Raw genomic sequence first — 26,628 nt, forward strand, 5'->3', positions numbered from 1 at the left:
ATACTTTCCCTTTTCAAATCTCTGTGATTTCCTTCTTTGTAAAAAGGAATCAAACTCACATGGTATTGATTAGCACTTCATTACTATACTATATCTAATGATTACATTTTGATGTAGCAGATTTTAACATATATGTGTTCATCCAGCCTGGTGTTTTGGTTGTAAATTTGTGAATAGCTTTGTGACCTAGGAAAAGTAATGTATCCTCTCTGGATAACAGTTTTGTAATATTTTGGATCTCTTAGTTTTCATTGTATTTATTTTAGAAAGTAGTGGCAGTATGTTCTCTTTCATTTTTATAATTGGCACATATATATGAGTAACTTTTTCATATTTAAAATTATATTGTACAGTATCTATCAATGGCAATTAATTCTGTTTATTTATTTTGTTTTGTTTCACTGCGGATAAATCTGGGGCAAGGGAAACATCTAATATATCTGAATATGAAGTCACAGTTGTCAGTAACTTCAGTCGCCTTAGAAAGTCTAAACACTTTTTAAGTTCATGGCTTCCATATTAAGAAACATTGATCCTTTATCTATAAATTTGCTTATAAAAAGAAGAATACCAAACACCAGGCTAAAATATCAAAGTATTTCAAAGAAATTCTACATAATCTTGAAATGAAAAGATCCATACTGCTTTAGCATTAGCTCTCTGTGAATAAATGCCAGTAATATCTCTGCTATCTATTTACTAAATGTTTTGTTGCTAAATAATTTTTCAGCAAACATTTCTGAAGGTAACCACAAATTCAGTATGTTCAACACTATTTACACATTGCAGATACTAATAAAATATATCACCCTTTTGTTATGACAGTAAACCTTAAAATAAGAAGTAGAAATTAAAAGAAAATGTGACTAGGTTATATCAATTTTGAGGTGGGTAAAATTTATCTAATCTCCCCTGAGTATGCCCTCATGCCCTATTTATAGTTCTTGTACTTCATTTTAAGAAACACCGTCTTAGATTCACAAAATACTTCACAAAATTATTAGTGATATCTTTAAGATGGAAAGTCAACTAATTCAAAGTAAATAAATTGTAAACATAACCAGTTAATTATATTTTTACTTTTTCATCATTTATTTTGGAGTTTTTAGAGATAAACCTTTATTAATATAATGCCTAATATTCACTAACTAGTCAGCAATCATATAGAAATAGCTATGATAATTCTATTATTATTCATAGTTTTCTTCAAATGTTATATGCCCAAGTTTTCACATTATTAATATAATAGCAATTACAAGTTTAATATTTAGCTAATCATCTCTGAAAAAATAGTATGAACAACTATAATGTTATAGTTACAAATTGCTGCTTTTATTGTAAGTGTGAAGAAATGTTGATATCATGTCTAAAAGCTTTCTCTGGTCAAAGTACCTTTATTTCCTTTCTTTTCATTTTAACTATGAACATTAAAATTGCATTTTGAGATAATTTTCAGTTACTTTTGGGTGGTGTGCAATGTGCACTTTACAATTGACTTATAATTGGGCTATGCTGACAATGGAAAATCTTACAAGTATTGAACATGACATTTATGACCGTATTGCTGTCATCTTGCCTTCTTTTATTGAATATGCAGAGAATTATAATTGGGCTAACAAGCCTGGTAGCCTGGCCTCTTTCCAATTATATTAACCAGCCTAGTCTAGTATTAGCTGCCTGAACACACAGAAACAGGCATAGAGCTTTTGTTTTCCTTTCTATTCTATGTTGGTTTCTACCCAGTAATTTAAGATTACAATCATCTGCCTTCATGTAATGTTTGAGAACTTTCAATAATTCACCTCCATTCCCCTGAGAAATGTAAAGATTTGCCTTCTCTATTTTTATTTCTCTGTTTTTATTTAATTCAATATGAATCTTTATGCAATATTGGTTGTATCTGTTACATATTAAATACCAATTATTATCTCAAATATTTCTAAGGGGCTTTGGTAATTTTTCTTTCAATTCACACTAAAAATTTTAAGTGATAAATTTGAATTTGAAGCAAAATTTCTCTTCACATGAACAAATCAATACACTGCTGCATTGAAATATTTTCTTTGAAATTGAGGCAAATAGCATTTTGCATATTCTAACAATGTGTTTCAGCTTTGTGCAGTCTTAAAATAATACAAAAGAGGAAAATAATTCCTAGTGATTAGAATTTTTAAATCTACTAAACTTCTACCAAGAAACTAAAACCTGAATTTTAATTGAAAAACAAAGAGTAAGAAAAGTTAAATGCAACAATTTAAAAGAGCAAAGGAGTTTGCAGTGTATCATTTATTTGAAACACTGGATTCTATTGTTTTCTTTATCTTTTATTTTTTTCTTTTTCTGGTTTCTTATTTTAGAGCATTCAATATACTTGTGCATTTCCTTTCCATATAATCTCAACTCTTCCATCTACAATATTTAAGGTCTTCATCTTTGTCGGGTTTTTTTCTTTTCTGAATAGAAATATGAAAACAACCTGCAGAGCTCTCCTACAGAAACAAAACACCACTACAATACGTAAAGGAGATGACATAGGATGTGCATTGCAATATTGTTAGCAGCAGAAAAAAACACTCTACAGACGACCTGATTGTTTACCAATAGGGAAATAGTCTCACATTCATAGAGACTATGGGAATAGACACAACTGTTAAAATAGTGAGTTAGAATGCTTATGCATGGAACACTACATCAAAAACTAATGATGTAATGTATGATGATTAACATATAATGAAAAATAAAAATAAATAAATAAAATATTTATTCCAACAATAAAAAAGTTACTTGATTAAAAAAAAAAGAATGCTATGCATCAACCTGGAAAATGTGAAGGAAAGCAGACTGAAAAGTAACGTGTATAATCTTGTTTGGGGAAACAACATACACAAAATATATATGTTACTGGCTTTTATAAAAACTGCAAAATTTATTTTTCTAAAAATAGCAAACTGTTTAGAGGTATCTATGCATCGTGTCTAGAAGTCTTCCTTTGAGTAAAGAACTCTCCTGTATGACTCTTCTAATTTCCTCATTAAGTGTACTTCTGCCCCAAATAGTGTTTGCCACTAGATATAAATAAATTGAAATTTCTACTTCTTAATGGGGATAATGCCATTTAAAGTAATGGAGTTTTCTACTTTTATATCTATGTGGTCAACCAAATAGCTGAAGTCTAGTGAATCATGAGATTTTGATTTGGCTTTGTAGACCCGATATTTTTTTTTTAAGATTTTATTTATTTATTTGAGAGAGAGAGAATGAGAGAGAGCACATGAGAGGGGGGAGGGTCAGAGGGAGAAGCAGACTCTCTGCCGAGCAGGGAGCCCGATGCGGGACTCGATCCGGGACTCCAGGATCATGACCTGAGCCGAAGGCAGTCGCTTACCAACTGAGCCACCCAGGTGCCCCATCGATATCTGTAGTTCAGTTGGCAACTGAACCGTGCCTTAAATCCCAACCTTAGATCACAGATTTTGAAATCAGACACAGCTAGGATCAAATCCCAGATTAGCTTCTTTCCAACTGTGTCACAGTCAGCAAGTAATTCTTAGTTTCCACATCTGTGAGACAATGATAACAAAACTTACTTCTTTTTTTCCTCCAAATTTGTATTTAAATTCTACTTAATACACAGTGCAATATTGGTTTCAAGAGTAAAATTCAGTGATTCATTACTTATATACAACACCCAGTGCTCATCATAACAAATGCCCTCCTTAATACCCTTCCCCCATCGATCCCATTCTCCACCGACCTCCCTCCATTAACCCTCAGTTTGTTGTCTATCTTTAAGAGTCTCATATGGTTTGTTTCCCTCTTTCTTTTTTTCCCCTCCCATCGGTTCATGTTATGTTTCTTAAATTCTACATATGATTGAAATCATATGGTATTTGTCTTTCTCTGACTGACTTATTTTGCTTAGCATAATACACTCTAGCTCTGTCCATGTCATTGCAAATGGCAAAGTTTCATTATTTGTGATGGCTAAGTAATATTCCACTATATATATGGTAATATTTTTCCATTATATGTATGAGTAATATTCCATTTTGTATATATTATATGTATATATATAATATATACCACTTCTTTATCCATTCATCAGTCGATGGGCATTTGGGCTCTTTCCATAGTTTAGATGTTGTTGATAATGCCTCCATAAACATCAGGGTACATGTATTCCCTACAAATCTGTATTTTGTATCCTTTGGGTAAATACCTAGTAGGGCAACTGCTGAATTGTAGGCCAGTTCTATTTTTAACTTTTTGAGGAAGCTCCATATTGTTTCCCAGAGTGGCTGCACCAGTTTGCATTCCCACCAACAATGCAAAAGTGTTCCCCTTTCTCCACATCCTCGCCAACATCTGTTGTTTCCTGTGTTGGAAATTTTAGCTATTCTGACAGGTGTGAGGTAGTGTCTCATTGTAGTTTTGATTTGTATTCCCTGATGATGAATGACATTGAGTATCTTTTCATGTGTCTATTAGTCATTTGGACGTCTTCTTTGGTAAAATGTCTATTTATGTCTATTCATGTCTTCTGCCCATTTCTTAACTGGATTATGTGTTTTTTGGGTGTTGAGTTTTATAAGTTCTTTAAATATTTTGGATACTAACCCTTTATCAGATATTTCACTTGCAAATATCTTCTCCCATTCCAAAGATTGTCTTCAGTTGTGTTGATTGTTTTCTTCGCTCTGCAGAAGATTTTTATCCCGATGAAGTCCCGATAGTTCAATTTTGCTTTTGTTTCCCTTGACTCTGGTGACATGTCTAGTAAGAAGTTGCTGCAGCCGAGGTCAAAGAGGTTGTGCCCTCTAGGGTTCTGATGGTTTCCTACCTCACATTTAGGTGTTTCATCCATTTTGAATTTATTTTTGTGTATGGTGTTAGAAAGTGATCCTGTTTCATTCTTCTGCATGTTACTGTCCATTTGTTGAAGAGACTGTCTTTTTTGCCATTGGGTATTCCTTCCTGCTTTGTCAAAGATTATCTGACCATATAGCTATGGGTCCATTTCTGGGTTTTCTGTTCCATTCATTCGATCAATGTGTTTTTGTGCCAGTACCATACTGTCTTGATGACTACAGCTTTGTAATATAACTTGGAGTCAGGAATCATGATGCCCCAACTTTGCTTTTCTGTTTCAAGATTGTTTTGGCTCTTCGGGGTCTTTTGTGGTTCTATACAAATTTTAGGATTGTTTGTTCTAGTTCTGTTGAAAATGCCAGTAGTGTTTTGATAGGGATTGCATTAAATGTGTAGATTGCATTGGGTAGTATAAACATTTGAACAATATTTATTCTTCTAATCCATGAGCATGGAATGTTTTTCCATTTCTTTGTGTCCTCTTCAATTTTATTTCATAAGCGTTCTATAGTTTTCAGAGTATATAACTTCTTGAAATTGTCATTAAAATGTGGCAGATGTGTGGAAAATATTCAACCTCAGGCTCTGGCATCTAGTAAGCACTCAATAAATACAAGGAATCTTATGGGTTAGATTTTAATTGTTAAATAATATAAAATATATTTAAAGTATATGTATTTCTTTAATTGAATTAACTAAAGTTGAGTTAAGGAGGGAGAAAGAAAAGATATACCGTCCTTAAAAGTAATTTATGTAGTCCTTATGGTGTTTGGAATTTGCCCTGTGTGTCTCCTATCTATTTTACTCTTTCTTATTCAAAGACTTTAATCATATACTAACAAAATATAACCAACTGTCATTTTCTTAATTATAGATTCTATTCATCTAAAGTGTGTTGATTATATAATCATAAATATTACCTTTTTAGACTTTAACTAATAGTAATAACATATCTTTTTCTTACTAGACACTCTGTCTACTATCTAATATGTTTGTTCTCTTCTTCTTGTGCAATCCTTCCTTGGAACCAGCGGCTGCTTCAAAGAATAAAGTTAAAGGTGAGCTCCTATCCATTCTGCATGACTCACCATGATTCATTTTCCTGCTCAATCTTCTAAGCCATCTTAATTGATGGAGCCAATTCTGTTGGTGATAATACTAGTTCAGTGTACCAACATTAGTCGTAAATTCCTATAAATATAAATATGTATTATTTCAAATATTCAGTTTCTGATATATGTCTATGTTTACATGATTGTTTGTGAGTTTGTTTGTTTTCTTGTTTTGCTTCTCACTTTATTCCAAGTGGAATACAGTGCTTTTGTGCACCAACATTTTGCCTGTTGACCTTAGTTCCCTTGATAAAATAGTGAATTGGAAAAAAATACAGCATAAAATAAGGCTGATAGTCTCAAAGTGAACAAGCCTTCTAGAATTATGTGAAAAGAAAAAAATATCCTTTAAAAAATGAATCTTACATACTGTATATTTCTATTTATGACTTTTCTTCCATTTCCTAGTTGCATTAATTTTATATTTGCTAGAATCCTGGAAATATAATTTCATGAGGGAGGATGTGCTTGTCTAATGCCAGAATATCTCCCTGAAAGGAAAGACTTTTGGCTCAATGCGTTGTTATGGTTTTGAAAAAAAAAAAAAATCAAATATATGTATGCTACTTTGTCATAGGCTTATAGTTTATATGTTTTGATTTTATACTCTCAAGAGTAATCTATATATTTATTTTTTCTTATTCTTATATAGCAAATATATATATATTTATTTATCCTTCATTTATCTTTCAAGTATCTTTCATTTATAGAGTAAACCTACATTGACTGCATTGCAAATTCAGAGAGCTTCTGGAATACTGGAAAGAAGAATGTGTCTTGATTTTTTTTTTTTTTTTTTAAGGAGAAAGGATTATATTCCAGGAACCATAGACTGGTAAATTTGATATTAAATTCCCAATAACATTTTAAAACAGACTCTTAAGACAGCAATTTATGGGTGTTTAGATAAAAAGAGAGTTCACTAGGAGTCAGCAGTTATTAGTAATGGCATAGAAAATTACCCTAATTTTCTCCCATTCCTTTTTTTAAAAATATATATTGGTTATTATACCAGTATCTGAGGGCAATAGTATAAATGTAATATATCTGAATATAATCAAATCATGTAGCAACTAACCCTTTCCTTACCTCTGCAGAAACTGTCATTCAGAAGATCACTAATTCTTCTTTAGTGGTCAAAATAATTTCCCAATCCTCTTATTATTCATTTTTTTCCTGCTGAATATATATTGCTTCTTTTGATTTTCTATTTCCCTTGGTTTTAGTGTCTCTTCCTAGACTTCATTTTCTTCTTAATTGTTCTTTGCCTTTCTTTCTCTTTCCTTTTCTATCTTACTCTAGGATACGGGTTTCTTTTAGGTTATATCTTTGATCCCTGAAAAGATCACTTCTTAGAGTATTGGTCCAGCTGAATCCAGTAGAGGGATAAACTTCACCTCCTATAAAATAAAGGAAACAGCCATTTTCCAGATGGTTATGTACCCACAACCAACCTCCCTCACCACTGTTGACTGTTAAGAAAAAGACAAATGATCCAATCAAATTCCTCTCCTGAAAAAAAAAAAAAAAAAAAAAACTGGGAAAGAAGAAGGAAAGAATAGTAAAACTGAAAGAGGCAAAAAAAAAGGGCGCCTGGGTGGCTCAGTTGGTTAAGCGACTGCCTTCGGCTCAGGTCATGATCCTGGAGTCCCTGGATCGAGTCCCACATCGGGCTCCCTGCTCAGCAGGGAGTCTGCTTCTCCCTCTGACCCTCTTCCCTCTCATGCTCTCTGTCTCTCATTCTCTCTCTCGCAAATAAATAAAATCTTAAAAAAAAAAAAAATCCAAAAAAAATTTTTTTTTTTAAAAGAGGCAAAAAAAAAAGAGAGAATTGAGAATCAGTTTTATATTTTGTGGCCATGAATTTTATAGGTGGACTGAATAAGAAGATGAATTAAGTCTGGAAAAAAAAAAAAAAGCAAGGTACAAAGAGTAAGAGTTAAGAGAGTGCCCTCATGGTGTCCAATTCCCTTGTTTTAATATAAGGTTCTATTTTATCCTTGCCCTTTGGGCTTAGGACACAGCTCTCTTTTAGTTAAGCTTTCTAGATAGGTTTCTTTTGCTTGCATGGAAACAGACCAGATTAATATAATCACCCTCTTCCTCTAAAGTGTTCTTAGTTGATTTTAGTTAATACTTTTCTAGACTTGATTTATTAAACTTCTATCTGATATTTCCATCAGCCTACTGAATATTTCTACTTGGATATCAAAACTGAAACTCTCTCTCTCCCTCTCTCTCTTTTTTTTTTTCCAAATCTGAACATTTGGGGTTTGCTGTGTCTTCTCATGAACAACCATTTGCCTAATTTCCTAAATGATTTGAAACATGTGTAATTCTTGAAACATGTGCATTGCTTGCACATAACACCCAGTGCCCCCATAATTGATCAATTATCAAATGGTCCTAATTTTATGGGGATAAAATTATTGTCCTAATTATGTCGTAATTTTAGCATGGGGATAGCAGCTTTTGCATGGATCCCTCTTCTTCAAATCGCTCATTTCTCAGAGCTTTCCTGGAATAGTTTCTAACTTGTCTCCTGCTTAAATTCTCAACATTATACAATCTATCCTGTATTCATATGTCACAGTAAATTCATATATCAGCAGTCTACAATCTAACTTACATTCATATACCCTAAACTCATGTTTCAGTATGATCATCAATGCTTTGCCACTTAGAGATAATGAAAAAGATACCTTGGTGTTCCTAAAATTTCTTTGCATGAGATGATTTTATTTCACTCTATTATAAACTTATAGACTAACCGTATCATGTGGCTAATATTGTTCCAGAATATTACAAAATTTCTAAATAGTTTTAATCCATTAAATATATTTTTAGTCTTCAATCTGATTTTTAGGCTTTATTTTTTATTCAGAATTTGGCAACTATAGTGGGGATAACATTTTATGCCATTTCTTGCTATTACCTTTAATCATATAATCATTATTCAGTGTTCAAATAAAAATTAACATAATTATTCTGACTTTGCATAAGAATTAAAAGATAATGAAGGGAACTCAGCAATCTAAATTGAGATACATATGTGGTCTAGAGAAGAATCGGCATTTCAATTTACTGGATTTGTACATAATATTATTAAATAAATGATTTATTCAGGTGTAAATATAAGGTCTGCTATTCAATCAAAATATAACATTTAGTATCCCAGTTTTCTCATCATATTACACCTTTTGAGGGTGAATTGAAAGGCACAAAAGAAGTTGAAATTGAGACATTGCTTTAAACTATAGTTTTGTCTTAAGTGGAGAACCAATATTTCAGTTTGTACTATATAATATATACTGTATATTAAGAACTTCCATTTTGTAGTCAGACAGACATAAATCCAATCCTGGTTTTTCAACTTACCAGATTTGAGCACCTGGACAATTTAATTATCTTCACTCAACATTCGGTTGTTACGAAAATTATGTGAGATAATGTATAAAAAGAGATTAACCTAGGAAATGGCACATAATAACCTCTCAGTAAATTTTACCTATCATTTATTGTTATCATCATTACTATTATTATTTAAATGATGTCTGTGGAAAGAAAACAAATTAACATGTAGTCAAAGACAAATCCAAAATCTAAAACTTTTCTATGAGCAGCTGCAATATTTCATCATCATGATGGCATTCATATGTTTATATTCATTATAACATTAAAATAAACACATAAAATATAACATGAATGATCCCCTTAGGTATATGTATTTTTTTCTTCACATTTAAATATTAAAATCCAAAGTCTATAAATGATATCATTAAAGAAGTTCAACCCAATAGCAAAAGAAAAGGAAAAAAAATTAAGAAAATTATGTTACAGTGAGGTTTATATAATACTTAAAATGTAAAAATTACTTCCTTTTATTATCAGTGAAGAGATTGAGGAGTAATATTTATATAATTTCCTTTTTAAAATTTTATTTTGTTATGTTAATTACCATACATTACATCATTAGTTTTTGATGTAGTGTTCCATGACTCATTGTTTGCACATAACACCCAATGCTCCATTCAATACGTGCCCTCTTTAATACCCATCACCAGGCTAACCCATCCCTCCACCCCCTTCCCCTCTGGAACCCTCAGTTTGTTTCTCAGAGTCCAGGGTCTCTCATGGTTCGTCTCCCTCTCCAATTTCCGCCCCCCTTCATTTTTCCCTACCTACTATCGTCTTCTTTTTTTTTTAACACATAATGTATTATTTGTTTCAGAAGTACAGGTCTGTGATTCAACAGTCTTACACAATTCACAGCGCTCACCATAGCACATACCCTCCCCAATGTCTGTCACCCAGCCACCCCATCCCTCCCACACCCCTCCATATAATTTCTTTTGAAAACATCACTCAACTCCTTTTGTTGAAGCTATGTTTAGATTTTAAGTTTAAAAGTATAAGGAATTATTCACTCTTGCATAACATCTACAAAATCTTCAATAAAAGCAACTCATCAAGAAACAATTATTGAAGCTTATGTTTATTTATCCCACACAAGGCTGATCTAAGGAAATATGTTGGGAATGTTAGAAATACAGCAGTCCCTCCTTCTCCACAGTTTAGCATTCCATGGTGTCAGTTACCAACAGTCAACCTAGTCGGGAAGCAGATAATCTTCCTTCTGATTATTGTCAGGTCAATAGTATCCTAAGGCTACATCAGAATGCCTGTGTCATTCGCTTCATTTACTTTCATCATGTAGGCATTTTATCATCTCACATCAGCACAAGAAGAGTGAGCATAGCACAATAAGATGTTGATGAGAGAGGGAGAGACAGTCACATAATTTTTATTACAGTATATTGTTATAAGTTCTATTATAAATATTGTTTTATTTTATTATAGTTGTTGTTAATCTCTGTGTCTAATTTATAAATTAAACTTTATCATAGGTATGTAGGTATGGGAAAAATCATAGTAAATATAGGATTCAGTATTATCTGTGGTTTCAGTAATCCACGGGGGGTCTTGGAATATATTTCTTGCAGATAATAGGGGATTACATGTAAGAGAATTTAAAACCATATTATGTCTCTATAATACATTCATTAAAGGGTTCAGGTGGAAGGTTGTTTTCTTATATTGTCAATGTTTACTATGTGCCAGACATTACACTAAACATTGTATATGTGTTTTCTAATTTGATCCTCACAAAACTCTTTGAGATAGATACTATTATTATCTTGATTTTTTTTAATTAGGAAGATGAGGCAAAGAGTTAAGAAATTTAAGTTCACAAAATTAGTTAAGAGGCAAGCCAACAATTCCAAATCAGAGTTACTGACTCCTGAGTTCTAGCTTTTAATCTATTAAAGGCTTTAAAGATTTGAGAGTAAATTAACCAATATTACAGTTCACCTTAATGTTATTTACTTATTTAAATATATTTATCTAGGTCCCATCCACCCAGGTAGGGTGGGGCTGGTAATGGGGGTAAAGTAGAATGATGATCAGTTGTTATTAGGAAGAAATAAATTGGACCTACCTAGTGGGACCTACCTAGTGGCAAGGGAAATATTCTCCCAGTAGATTTTTTGTTTTTCATTCTTTTTAATTCTTTTTCTTTGGGTCTCTCATTCATTCACCTTATGTTAACCTTATTCCTCACTTATTCTCTCTTGGGAAAGTGAGGAGGTAATTAGTTTCTCAATAAGAGGAATAGTGTTCTAGAAAAGCTTTAGGCATAACTAATGTGAAATGCTGAAATCAGAAGAGGGTAACAGGGTTAAAGAATGTGTTCATGAAAATTTTATTGAAAGATGATTCAGTGGGTCAAAATGTAGATAACTTTTCTTGTTTTTAAATTGTAGCTTCACTTAATATATTTTCTGGTTTTTATTTCTCACTGGATAGGGGTTTTGACATGTATTTGCCCTGTGGAGTATCTTATTACTTACTGTTGGACAACTGTCCCTCTTCATGTTGCATAATACAAACTAGTGTGGTCAGGATGGAAAGACCCCTCTAGATACTCCATCCACAAATCTAAAAGAATATTATTTTTCACTTGATTTAATGAAGTTTCATTTTCCCCTGTCTCTCCTTTATTCTTGAAATGAAAATAAAGGTTTGAGCTTTCCTGTGGACATGTGGGTAAACATAGCTCATTTTCAGGGTACAACTTTATATAGCAATTAGAAATTGGTTTGTGTGGGGCGCCTGGGTGGCTCAGTTGGTTAAGCAACTGCCTTCGGCTCAGGTCATGATCCTGGAGTCCCGGGATCGAGTCCCGCATCGGACTCCCTGCTCAGCGGGGATTCTGCTTCTCCCTCTGATCCTCCCCCTCTCATGCTCTCTGTCTCCCATTCTCTCTCAGATAAATAAAATAATAAAATTAAATTAAAAAAAAAAGAAATTGGTTTGTGTTGCCACTTTATGTCCTTATTCCCATCATAAATAAATCATTGTAATTTTTTTTTATTCTATCTATACACATCTCATCCAAAGGAATGGATCTTCTGGGACTCAGTTCATTCAGTTGGTTCATGTCATTCTATTATGTTAATAAAATAGGTATTTGCTTATTCTACAGCTGCTGTGTGGAGTTTAGAAAGTCTATAATTAAAATCCCAAGGTTTGTAGCTTCTTACAGGTTTCTAAGCAGAAAAAAAGTCTATTATAAGGAGAAATACCGTGATCGATGTTTAACAGTTGGGCATTTTGGGGCAGTTTCAAGAGAAGTGCTATAAAGCCAACAGTTAAATTACATTAAAAATAAATTCTAATTTTTATTGCAAATTAGATGGAGTGATGGTTATATGTTTTTAGTGGAAAAGAATCATTTGACTTGAAATCATAATATAAAATATTTATCACTAGTAAAGCGTTCTAGTAACAGTTTTGGAGATGATTATCAGAGTACCTGGGTTTTAGTATCTGCTCTACTATTTATTTGTTTGTTTACATTAGTAGGGTAAGGATAAAAATATCAGTACTACCTACCTCATGGAATTATAATGATAAATAAAATGATGATTTTATAACGTTATACAAAAAGAACATGTGAAAACACTTTTAAAATAGCTAATTGATATCCAGATACAACTAGTTATTAATTAAATAAGGAATAATCACATAGCCAGGAACTTGATATTTAGTAATAAATAAAATGTGGCCCTTGTTCTGAGCCCATGCCAATGATTTGTGTACATGGAAAGACCATTTTATGCTTTTTCTTACTGAACATCTTTGGAAAAGGAGTGAACAAGTGTTTCTTAATTTAATAAATTTTTATTAAATGTCTATACTGTGCCAAGATATAACGGGGAGAAAAAAATATTGCTTAGTTTTGACTTCATGAGGCTTTCACTTATTTATTCTTTCATTTATTCATCCAACATTGCCAGGGACAGCTGCAAATATATCAGTGAGGAAAAAAAAGTTTGTTATATGCTACAGTATATTGCAATATTTTAGGCATTATGAAGAAAAAAAACAAAGCAGAGGAGTAAGACATGTGGGCAGAGTAGAGAAGGTAGTAGAACAGGGAGATGAGGCAAGCAGGAATTTAGAGAGAGAATTGATGCTGAGAGACCAAGCTGAGGTGATCTGGAAGAGCAGAGGCCGTAAGGCAGTGAGGAACCTAGCTTATTCAAGAGACTGGGTGAAGTTAGAGAACTGTGAGCTAGGAGAGTAAATAAGAGAGAAATTGTAGAGGGAATGAGGACCCAAATCATGTAGGGACTTTTGTTTTGATCTAAGTAAGATGAAAAGCCACTGAAGTTTGAGCAGAGGAGACACATATGCTGATTTAGTTTTTATAAGATCAGTTTGGATGTTCCTTTGAAAACAGACTGCAATGAAAGCGATTAGCAGACTTTTCCAGGAAACCAGGGGACAGATGATGGTGGCAGGACTGGAGTCATAGCAGTGGAGGTGGTGTGAACTGATCATTTGATACCTAATAGAATTTGCTTACTGGAAGCGTAACAGGATAAAAAGGATGAAGCGTAGGATGATTTCAATGTTTTATTTGGTCAAACTTCTTTTGACTGAAAAACTGGAAGGACACAGTTACATTTATAAGATGGAGAAGACTTTGGGAGGCACAGGGTAAAATAGTGGAAACTGTCTTGAATACATGAAATTGGAGATCTAGGTGACAATGACAGGTAGAAATTGGCTATATGAATATGAAATTCAGGAAAAAATTCTGCACTATAGAAAGAAAATCTGGAAATTGTTGTCTGTGGATAGTATATAAAGCTATGAGATTGGATGGATTTACCTAAGACATAAGTGTGTGTAGAGAATAAAACAAAAACCGTAGGACTGAATTCTTAGGTGCTCAAAACTCAAGAACAAATGGATGGTGAGATACAAGCTAAGGAGTCAGCAACTGAGTTAAATATTCCTGATAGATGAGACCTGAGAATGTACCATTGGGTTTATCAGTGTGGAATCACTGGGGAACTTGGTAATTGCCAGTTAGTATAAAATATAGAGATTAATCAAATATTCACCTGAAGAAATGAAAATTTGCTACTGTAAAACAATGGCATAGTAGTTCAATGAGATCTGATTACAGAGACATTTACTTAGTAGAAGAAGGCTCCAGGGAAACCTTCTTGGAAAAAGTGATGATCAGAAGAGAACGACAGAACTAATCAGAGCTAAGTAGGTGAAGAAAAGAGGGAAGAACTTTCCAAGTCAAGGAATGGCAGCAGGAGACTAAAAGCCAATATAGTTTCTGTGGAGGAATCAATGAGAGCAAGGGTCAAAATAGCAGTGGATATCAAATCCAAAATATCTTTGCCAAGACCAATGCCAAGAAGTTTACCTCCTATGTTTTCATCTAGGAGTTTTATGGCTTTAGGTCTTATGTCCAAGTCTTCAATACATTTCATGTTGATTTTTATGTAGGCTGTACATTAGTGGTCCAGTTTCATTGTTTTGCAGATGGCTATCCAGTTTTCCTAACACCATTTATTAAAGAGACTATCTTTTCCCCATTGCCATTGGACATTTTGGAGGGATTGCTTTGAATCTGTAGATTGCTTTAGGTAATGGGGACATTTTAACAGCATTAATAATTCTTTGAATTATACATATTAATTATTTGAATCTATGACCATGAATATCTTTCCATTTATTTATGTTGTCTTCAGTTTTTCTCATCAATGTCTTATAGTATTCAATATACAGATCTTTTACCTCCTTGGTCAAATTTATTCCTAAGTATTTTATTATTTGTGATGCAGTTAATTCTTAATTTCTCTTTCTGATAGCTTGTTGGTACATAGAAATGCAACTGACTTCTTATATTAATTTTGTATCCTGCAACTTTACTGAAATCCCACACAGTGCCTTGAAGTTTCTGTTACAAAAGTTTTTCCCCATTATAAAAGCAATGAAAATCCATTTAGGCATTTTAAATGGAGATAGAGACAGAGATGAGGGGATAGTCTCACATTTATAATTTGAAAGAATTACTGAATGCTCATGAAGAACAAATTAGATGAGTTACTATGTATATGACAAAGAGACTAATTGAATTATCTGGAAAGTTACAATAGTTCATGGGAAAATCAAGGTAGTTTGGCCTAGAGTATTTATTTATTTATTTATTTTAAAGATTTTATTTATTTATTTGACAAAGAGAGAGATAGCAAGAGCAGGAACACAAGCAGGGGTAGTCGGAGAGGGAGAAGCAGGCTTCCCACTGAGTAGGGAGCCCGATGTGGGTCTCGATCCCAGGACCCTGGATCATGACCTGAGCCGAAGGCATATGCTTAATGATTTAGCCCCCCAGGTACCCCGGCCTAGAGTATTTAATGGTAACATCAGGGAGAAATAGATTTGAGAGAATAGAACATCCTTTCAAGAATACATTTGAAACATTGAGCAGAAAAGCAAAAACAAAAATAAAAACCTTTATCCATGAGTTAAATCAGTGCCTCTAAATATTTATAAAGGGTTTAAAATACTTTATTATTCTTCATTTCTCTTCATTGTCATCAACACTGCAGACCTAAAAGCAGATACCTAGAATGACAGTCCTGATATTGTCAGTATGTCAGCCCACAGAAAAGTACATTTATGTTGTACCATGGTACAGAAGTAAAAGTAAAGGATAATTGTAAATTATAATACCAGGAAAAAAATTAGATAACATTGTATTGTCCCTAAAATAATACTATGTATACTATTGATTCTTATATTTGAAATAATTGGACAGTTCCATATGCCTAAATACTTTGGGGGAAGGAAACTTTAAAGATTTAATTATTTATTTAAGAGACAGAGAGCATTAGTGCAAGCAGGGGGAGGGGCAAAGGGAGAAGGAGAAAGAGAATCTCAAGCAGACTCCCTGCTGAGTGTGGAGCCCGCCCGAGGCAGGGCTTGGTCTCACATCTCTGAGATCATGACCTGAGCCAAAACAAGAGTCAGACACTTAACTGACTGAGCCAGTCAGGCACCCCAGGAAACTTTATATTAAAAAAAAAATCAAGAAAAACACACTAAAATTCGTATAAAAAATCCACATCTTAATTGTATATACTAGTTGGCCCTATTTTGGACATAGCAGATTAAAAGTTACTTATAAATTTGAATTTGACTAGAATTCAATTTGAGGTTATTTTAGTGATATCAAAGTGGTAATAAGATTTGTGGCATAAGCTTCAAAAAATTTATTAATTTAACTACCTACTGAGGTGTTTTTCCATCCTGGTCAAACAAAAGCCACCTACTGGCAGAATAGGATACCAGATTTTTTCCATATAATCTTTTCTCCAAGATGGAACAATCATTTGATGGGCATTGAGTTCATTTAAAAATGCTGTCTAAATACAAAGCAGGAATACTGTTCGTACAATATTGAACAATCACCAAATAGTCCATGAAGTAATTATTTGCCAGCTCAGCCAGAAGTCATCTTGGGAAGGGCTGTCAAATCTCTTGGCTGCATAACCAGAGTTTGGGAATCCCAATAATATGTATTCACAATTCAGGTGCAATTAGTTTGTGGTAGTGTATTTAAACTGAAGCTGAGGGATCAGAGAGATAGTATTTGTGTATATTAGGATGTAGTTTCCCCTACAAATAGAGATAAATGTTTCTATGCAATTTGATGTTTGACTCATTAAAAACTTTGAATTTGCTTCTCTGCAAATAAAAAGTTACTCTTCCCGCATGAAATAGTTTTTTTTTTTTTTGTTATAAATGGGAGGAATAAATTTAGATTTAGGTGAAATATAGCTATACAGCTGAAGATAGATACATAGATTTTAAAACTCCTTACAAGCTTTTTGGAGGGTTAGCAAATACTTTGGGATTTTTCACTCAAATCTTATTTAATGCATCTGCCATGGCCAAGAGATCATTTTGGCATGATTATTTGACTCTATATTTATTAGAGCAAAATAAGTATTTAATGAGCATTTCTTCTATAGCTATCTCAATAATCATAAGATTTTAAAAGTCTTAGTCATTTTCAGGAGATTTCTTAAAATAAAACAAAAGGAAACACATATACCCATGGCCTAATAAGAGATATACAGAAAGAAGGCTGTCCTTATAAACTGCAATTGTTCTATTTTAAAATCGAGCACCTAGAAATGCATTTAGTGACACACTAATTCATTCGCATTTAATTATTTGCACATTCATTTCCAAAATACCTATCGAATTTAGGTGTAAGTCACTAGTCAAAAATAGTGATAGTGTATTTTATATTTTGGAATCAAATCTAAAATCTTAACAGACATATCATTCTCTATGATTTAAAATAAACTATATGTAGCAGCAAAAATGTGTATGTTTATAATCTAATTTTAAAAGACTACATACAATTTTTGCTTTGCAAAAACTTTCCCCAAGTTTGCTTTGCAAACTTTCCCCAAGAAAATAGACATTACAATTTTGCCCTAGATTATCCCATTTATCATTGACTTCCTTATAGCAAATTGGAATAGAAAGTTGAATTATCAGTTTATATATTCTGTTATTAAACTTTGACTAGTAGTGATTTACATACCAAAACAAATTTTGAGGGACTAGACTCATGCTGCTTTTGTTGTTGAAAAATTCTCTGTAGTCTTAAAAGAAACTGTCACCTTAAAATGAATTGGAGTATGGGCAGTAAATTTTAAGATGTCAATCATATTATTACTTCTAAAACTGGTAGAAAGATGAATATACTAAGACATATTTTCTGTTACTGAGTTTTAAACAAATTAGATGAGATTTGTTTTCTTTTAAAATTATATAACTGCTTCAGCTTCATCAATAGTTTGTGCAAATATAAATGACAGATCTGAAATTAACTTGGGCATGCAATTGAGGAAGAGAAAAAAGTAATTTGAGGAGAAATAATAAAGTGGCTGGGAAATGAATAAAGTAACAATAAAATTATTGAAATACATATAAAATGCAAGTTGCATTCATTGTAGGGAATACGGTGTCAGAAAGTGCTTTTATTTTGAAAGACAAAATTATTATAATTTTAAATATCAAAGCATTTATAGTTACAGGTGAGGAAGTACTAGAATAGATAAAACTTAAACAATTGTCTAAGTATGAATAAAAAATATTATTTTCTGTTTGGGCACCTGTGTGGTTCAGTTGGTTAAACATCTGCCTTCAGTTCAGGTCGTGATCTCAGGGTTCTGGGATTGAGTCCCACTTCGGGCTCCCTGCTCAGCGGGGAGTCTGCTCCTCCCTCTCTCTCTGCCACTCCCCTGCTTGTGCTCCCTTCTTCTCTCTCTCACTCTCTCTCTCAAACAAATAAATAAAATATTAAAAAAAACATTATCTATCTCTTGAAACAATGTTATTGGTAATTTAAAAAAAAACACCAAAGACATGTCAGAAAATCAAAATTTAAAAATGTAATATGAATTCTTATTAGCAAATTCTGTGAAATGTGACACCCAAGCCTGGATTCAAAACAATTTTTTTTTTTAGTTATTGAGAGTCATATGCAAAGGACAGATGTGATCTCTGATATGAGATGAAAAAAATGTAATTCGTACTTTTGCAAATGGACTTAGTTTAATCAGCTAGTTTTACCCTGGAAACAGGTCTGCTATGAATAATAGTATTAGATGTGAAAGAAAAGCCAAACCCAATAAATATAAAGGTCAAACAACTTAAAGGAAAATAATTAATTACATACACATTCTAGTTGGAATTTAGTTGGAATGGATAACCAGATTAGTAACATTTCATTTTCTAGGAAATCTGGTAAACTAGTCTGTGTATCTTTTTGATAGCTTTATATAAAAAGTGTTATTCCTACTCACTTTATATTATAGACTGTTTTACTCTTCTAACAGTTAAACAGTATGCTGTGTTTGCATGCCTGTCCCAAGGAAAGCTGTAATAGCATTTGATCCAATAGCTTCAGTAATAAATCATGTATAATGAACTCTTCCCGATGGTGTGGGGATCAAATAACATTTTCCCACACTAATTCTAAATGTTTGCTTTAAGTGACCATTGTTTCAATCTTTAGTGACTATTCTTCAGGTTTGTTATCTGAAATACTTTAATTTTTGCTTCACTTTGATAGTTGTATTACCATTACCAGTTACACTATCTTTTTATTCTTTTTATTCTTTTTTTGCTTTTTTTTTCCTTATTTATTCTTGCTTGCGATAGCAATATGAAGCCCTACTCATCTTCTTCTTGTATCAGTATACCAGTTTACCACCAGTTTTTTTTTTCAAATTACCATAACAATTTACACCCCTAGTTAAGAGTTTCAAGTCCCTACAACATTAGCTGACTCCCTTAGATGAGTTGTTCTTTTCCTGCACAAGGAATTTGCCCCACAACCTTACCGCAAAGTATAGGGAGCCAACCCCCTTCTGACTCAATAAAGCAGTTTGGCATTTTCCCAGAACTGATTAATTCCTTGCATCTGATGTTAATTTCTTTGTTCCCTTCTTAATCATATTCTCTATATTCAGAGCTTGACTCTATACTCATCTGATCTAGCAGCTTTTTCCAGAAGAGTACAAATACCCGACAGAAATTCTTGTTCAGAAAAGAGTTCTCCTTCCCTTTCTACAAATTGAGAGACACTTTTATGCTTCCAGGTGCCTCCCAAACAGTTACTGAGATACTTAGTATCAGTTATAGGATTTAATTAGATCATACTATGTGCTTTGTTCAGTCACATTATAGGTATTAATAGCCCTAAGCAAAGAAAAGGTTGAAATTCTTCAACCACTTGACCTGAGTGAGCATCTAAGCTGTTTCAATATCATCATTTATTTTAGTATAAGGAGATATAAATTCAGCCAATAGCTGCCCTGTTTATATTTTTGAAATCTCTCCATATAATTGGTAAGTGCACTAGTGAAAAGTCAGTTGCTCCTGTTTCAGATAATTTATGTTCCCCAGGAGAGAAAAATAGAGTGACTACTTGGTATTTCATTGCTAAATAACAAATTATCTCACACAGGGAAAATTCAGGGCGCCTGGGTGGCTCAGTCGTTAAGCTCCTGCCTTCGGCTCAGGTCATGATCCCAGGGTCCTGGGATCGAGCCCCGCATCGGGCTCCCTGCTGGGCGGGAAGCGTGCTTCTCCCTCTCCCATTCCTGCTTGTGTTCCCTCTCTTGCTGTGTCTCTCTCTGTCAAATAAATAAATAAAATCTTTAAAAAAAGAAAATTCCCTATCTCTGCCACTATCGCCTTATATTATTCAAGCTGGGATTTAAAAATCAAATATACTTGTTACTCCACCCATTTGAGTTGTATATTTTACTCTTTCACTCAGGACATAAAATTGGAAGAAAATTACATATAATTTACTTTTCTTAAAAAGTTGTCCTGTAGACAACAGAGACAATTGGAAACTACTATTTCATGAATCATTTGAATTATAAGAAAGCATGTACTGAATTTCTAAATCTAAAACACTTCTTTTTACAAATTATTACTTGTTAAAAATTCTTCAGGGATATAAGATACGCTTTTCCAGTAAGTTGACTACCTATTATATGTTAAGCAATGGTCTAGCAGCTAGGAATATAAAGGGCTTTGTCTAGCAGTATCTAACACTCTCTCTCATTTCCTATTCCCGATTATAGAATACAAGAGCCCACACTGATATTTTCATGAATTTTAAAATGAGTATATTGTTATTTTATTTTCCTTGTTAGAGGTTCTGACCATTGATCAGAACCAGCATTATGATAGTGTCATCTAGTGATTCCTATGCCAACTCATGGGCATTTGCCTAGAGAGGTATTCTTTTATTTTCAGTGTGTGCATTATACCTGATAAAGTACACTATAGATACTATGCATGCATACCTTTCTACGTATGTTAACCTTTCCTGAGAACTTGTGTTGAAATCCACTATAAAAAAAATATTCTCAGTAGATCACTGAATATAGTGATCTGGTGGTGTCTGTCTCTCCATTCTAAAAAAAAAAAAAGAAAGAAAAGATAAACCCTTACAAATAGATGGTAAATTAAGTTGAACTGATATTTGTAAGTTAACTGTCAGTGACTTAAATTTTAAATTTTATTTCCATTGTGGTTTTTGTTGATAGTATTTGAGGGAGTAATCATTTAGGAGCAGAAAGGAAACGTAACCTGAGACATCATGAAAAATATTTTTGTAAATCGGATCCTTTGAAATTTATGTTATTCTCAGTAGCAATCATAGCATGTCTGAAATCTATCTGAAATTTATCTTTTCCACATTAAAAAAAATATTTACCTACAAATATAATTCCAGTGTTCCAGTTGGCAACCCGGTGGCACTCTTTGATCCAAAGACAAAGGCCATCTATAGAATATAGATTACACTTTCTGATGGAGGCGAGTTGGAGTACTTCTCAAATTCCTATCTAGCACCAATCTGTTTTCTTTAAAAGAGAATATATTTTCGTCTGAGATTTTTTTTCCTCTGACTGCTTGTTATATACACCCTTCATTGATTTAGTTCTTTCTACTATGTGATTGCATTTTTCTTTTTCTGAGTCTACCAATTTCTGCAAAGTTATGGCCTGAGCAGCTCACGTTACTCTCTGGGTGGTTTATGTAAATAACAATAATAAAACCCCCCGAAGCTTCATCCCTGTTCCCAGTGGTATCCCACTGACCTCTTTTCAGCTTGAAAAGTTTCTATCTATGGCTGATTTTTTTTTCCTTCCCACTGGCAATTTTCAGACTACTGTGCTTCTTCATCTGATTTCTTGACTCTTTCTTGACTTAAGAATTAATTATTGAAATGTATCAGATGCACTCTGAAAATGTCAGTGTATTTGGTTGGGTTTACTAAAAAGCACAGCTTTTCAACCAACATGATATTGGAACTGAATTTCAAGTAGTGCCTTTCTCCACATATCCTTTTCACAGGCAACACAAAAACATAATGCAGATGATCTATACCATCTCTGAAAAGGTTTGTGCTGTAGAGGCCATCTGTCTCTATCACTTTAGAGCAGAATATTTACCTTTGCATTTTAGTGCCTTTTTTTCTCATTGAAACTTTAACAAACACTTTGTATAGAACTACAAGAGACTCGCAGAAGCTGTCCATCTATCCTCCTGCCTCCAAACCAGTCTGTGGCTAATTTAATCTGTCCAATTCAGATGGTTATTGATCCTGGTATAAAAGGAATTCACAACCTTCCTTGTATTTGGTGGAATATTCTACAAGTCTTATTCTCACAAACTCAGACACGGGAATCCATACGCTGAATAGCACAACAAGGCAGCTTGAGGGTGGAAGCAATTTAAACAAAAAGATTAAAATCACCCGAAAAGAGATTTAAAACCATTTATTGAAACATTCCAGGCATGAGTTTAAGAAAGGAAGAGATGCTTTAAGTCACAAGACATAATTTTAAAAGAATATTAATAAAATAATATTTTTAAATAGCTTAGACTCCATCCTTATTTATTAACTTGTAAAACAATTATTAGTCACCTACTGTTGGCCAAGCTGTGCTTCAGGTGCTTCTGTTTAATTGGTATATGTGATGAACAAAAGAGACAAAATCCATATGTTCTGAACATATATCCTAGTGCAGGAAGACAAACAACAACACAGTAAAATGAGGAGATGATATAGTTACACTTGAGGGTGATTAGTACCATGAAAACAACACAGGGAATGAGGTCGGGACATGCCTGTAGGTGGAGGTATTGCTATATTTAATGAAATAGGGTAAGGCCTTATTGATAAAGTGATATTTGGACAAACTGAAGGTGTCAAGCAAGCAGGCCAAGAGGATATTGGCAGGAGAGCACAGAGTAAAGAATAAGTGCAAAGGCTTTGAGGCAGGGATGTACTTATTGCTTAAGAAAGAGTAAAGATATCTGGTGTGGATAGAAAGAAAGGGTGTAAGATATGGAAAGAAGTAGATGAAATCAAGGGGTAATATGACTTGGTTACATATGGCCTGATATGCTAGTTTATGGATTTGGCTTTTACAACAAGTTCAGTAGGAAAGCTTTGGAGGATTTCCAGGAGAGGGCTGACATGATCTGCTTTATGCATTTAAAAGATAATTCTAGTTACTCTGTTGGCAGGTAGAGAAGTTAATGCAATGCTATAAGAAAGAGATAATGGTGGCTTTTATTATGTGCTGGCATAGAGTTGGTAAGAAGAAATTGCATTTGATTTCCAAGGATAGCCAGTGAAATTTTTTCATAGTTTGGAAGTAGAAGGAAAGAGAAAGAAAAGAATCAAGGACTTCTACAAGGCTTCGGCTTAGGCCAGTGGAGGGATGTCTTTCGCATTAAGTGAGATGGGGAAGACTGCAAGAAATAATGTACAAATATATATGGAAAAGTTAATAGCTTCTACCCTGTCTCCATGGCTGAGGTAAATTGCTGATGTAAATTATAGACATTATTGATAGTTATATATGTATATAAGATCCATATTATAAATCTGTATAATATTCCATAATATAAATAATTTAGGCCTATGGTACCATCCTGCAGCTCTTGAGCCAGGCTGGGAACCACAGAATCTCTGAAGGGCCACCCAATACTCTTTCTTCCTAGATTGAATATGTTGCCATGTCTGCATTAGGGGCTTCTCCTGACCCCAGGAGCTACTCAGACAGAGTTGCTCGAAGATCACTGGAGCTTCTCTTTTTTTCTTGTGATTCAACAGATGACTAGCCCCTCAACTTCCTTTCTCTTTCCCACTCATGGATTTTTCTTCTTGTGGTTGTGTCTTAGCTCCCCACTATACCCCCTCATGTTTCTTTCTAAATCTTTTATTTCAGTCTTTTTTTTTGTTTTGTTTTCCTCCTAAGACCAGGCTTTTAAAATCTGAAACTCGGCGCCTGGGTGGCTCAGTCGTTAAGCATCTGCCTTCGGCTCAGGTCATGATCCCAGGGTCCTGGGATCGAGCCCCACATCGGGCTCCCTGCTCAGCAGGAAGCCTACATCTCCCTCTCCCACTCCCTCTGCTTGTGTTCCCTCTCTCGCTGTGTCTCTCTCTGTCAAATAAATAAATAAATAAAATCTTTAAAAAAAATAAAATAAAATCTGAAACTCGGGAAGACTTCATTTCTTCTAATTTTTGAACATGTATTTTCCATCATGATGCTGAATAGCCTAACTACCACCTGATTTAGGACATTGGGGCAGAGTGAAGAGGAGACCTAAGTGGAAATACAAGAAAGAAATATAGTAATATTTCAAAACTATGCTGCCATATTACAATGCCTACCAGAAGTAAACAACATCCTATAGTTTGATCTTTAAGCCCTTTCACTTGAATTTAAAAAAAAATGATCCTTTATTCAACCTTGTGAGATAGTAGCTTTATAGATGAGGAACATGCGACTAAATACATTAATTTCTTTTATTCATCTATGGATAAATAATATATTAACTGAAACCTGGATTTTCATATTGCATGACAAATAATTTTCTACTTCGTATTTCTTTTCTTTTTTTAAAGATTTTATTTATTTATTTGACAGAGAGACACAGCGAGAGAGGGAACACAAGCAGGGGGAGTGGGAGAGGGAGAAGCAGGCTTCCCGTGGAGCAGGGAGCCCAATGTGGGGCTCGATCCCAGGTCCTGAGATCATGACCTGAGCCGAAGGCAGATGCTTAATGACTGAGCCACCCAGGCACCCCTCTACTTCATATTTTTTTAAGTGCTTGTATAGTGATAGAAATACATTGTTCTCCTTCCATTTAAAAGAAAGGGTGAGGGATGCCTGGGTGGCCCAGTTGGTTAAGCCTCCACTTGATTTCAGCTCTGGTCATGAGCTCAGGGTTGTGAAATCCAGCCGGGCATTGGTATCCTCAGGCTCTGAGATCAGCAAGGAGTCTGTTTGTCCTTCTCCTGCTCTTCCTCTCTCTCTCTCAAATAAATAAATAAGTAAATCTTAAAAAAAAAAGGCAGTATAAAAGAAAGGGTGAAAAGACATTTGTAGTAAATAATGAGAAATTGATAATTGCTGGAGGAAGTGAAGGAAACATCAATGGTAAGGAGAGGATGGGGAGCATAGAATTAACTGAAAACCTTTAATCTTCTGTGATATTCTAGTGCCTTATGACTGGAAAAGAAAGAAAAGAAAAGAAAAGGAAAGAAAGAAAGAAAGAAAGAAAGAAAGAAAGAAAGAAAGAAAGAAAGAAAGAAAGAAAGAAAGAAAGAAAGAAAGAAAAAGAGAAAGAAAGAAAAAGAGAAAGAGGAAGAAAGAAAAAGAGAAAGAAAGAGAAAGAGAAAGAAAGAAAGAGAAAGAAAAATGAAGGAAGGAAGGAAAGAAAAAAGAAAAAGGGAGGAAGGAAGGGAGGAAGAAAGGAAGGAAAGGGAAGGGAAGGAAGGAAGAAAGAAAAGGGAAGGGAAGAAAAAAGAAAAGAAAAGAAAAAGGAAAAAATATTAAATACATATGGTTGCAATAAGAAAATATAAATTAATGGTCCCAGATATGATACGCAAACTGTTTCATTGTTTGAAATAGAATGAAAACTTTGCAAATTTATGAATACATTGGACCTTGTTAGCTCATAAATATTTAAACATTATCTTGATGAGATCATCAAAATTGCTAGAGAAACTGGTTTCTTGTTTGTTTTAATTATTACATATTATGAGGAAAAGTTTTCTAATAGATTATGTGCTATTGGATGGTATTCTATGGAAAGCATGACTAGTGTGTGTCTGATATAAGGAGGCATAGCAATTGATATATTTAAAAACTTTGATATAAATGAATTTCTTTCATAAGCTGTAATGGCATTTGGATCAAAGGAATATGGTTAATAGTTAACATTTTTACTATAATATCAAATATCTTCTCAATGTGTCTTCAAAAATTCATGTGCATGAAATTGCTTTATAAACTTGTAAGTTTTTCTTTCTTTTGTTTTCTGTTGAAGCATAACTCCATTAGTGGAAAATGAAGATACTTTATGTAGATTTTTTTCCTCTATCAAACTCTTCAGGAACATTCCTCTTCTATACATCAAAGCCTTTCTTTGGTCACACTGCCCTTAATAGGTCTCAATATTGCTAGCTTTTAAAATAAAAGCACTGAAAACTTCATTTATATTCTTCTTATAATCAACTTTATCTCATCTCTGTCTAGACAATCATTAAAAAAAAAATAAGCATGCAGCATTGCCAAAAGAAACTGAAGTAGGCAAAGGAGCCTAAATTGTCCTTGTCTCTCCTCTCTAGTCAATTTACTTCTCT

At 33.6% G+C, this 26,628-nt stretch overlaps 1 protein-coding gene across 3 annotated transcripts in view; it reads left to right on the forward strand.

The window, feature by feature from the left end:
* The window catches only part of CADM2 (cell adhesion molecule 2), a 1,086,372-nt gene that overhangs the window by 755,786 nt on the left and 303,958 nt on the right, over positions 1-26,628 (forward strand). For 2 of the 3 annotated variants that reach the window (XM_045902679.3, XM_064580283.1), the window contains exon 1: positions 5,837-5,927. The exons of the other annotated variant lie outside the window; for it this stretch is intronic. In XM_045902679.3, coding sequence (XP_045758635.3) covers positions 5,858-5,927 — 70 coding nt within the window. In that variant the 5' untranslated portion in view covers positions 5,837-5,857. Of the gene's footprint in view, positions 1-5,836; positions 5,928-26,628 lie in introns of those variants that run through there. 3 annotated transcript variants of the gene reach the window in all.

This window comes from Mirounga angustirostris, unplaced genomic scaffold (genome assembly GCF_029215605.1).
Source record: "Mirounga angustirostris isolate CCGP_5_RB_7025 unplaced genomic scaffold, mMirAng1.0.hap1 SCAF_1, whole genome shotgun sequence".
Lineage (NCBI taxonomy): Eukaryota > Metazoa > Chordata > Mammalia > Carnivora > Phocidae > Mirounga > Mirounga angustirostris.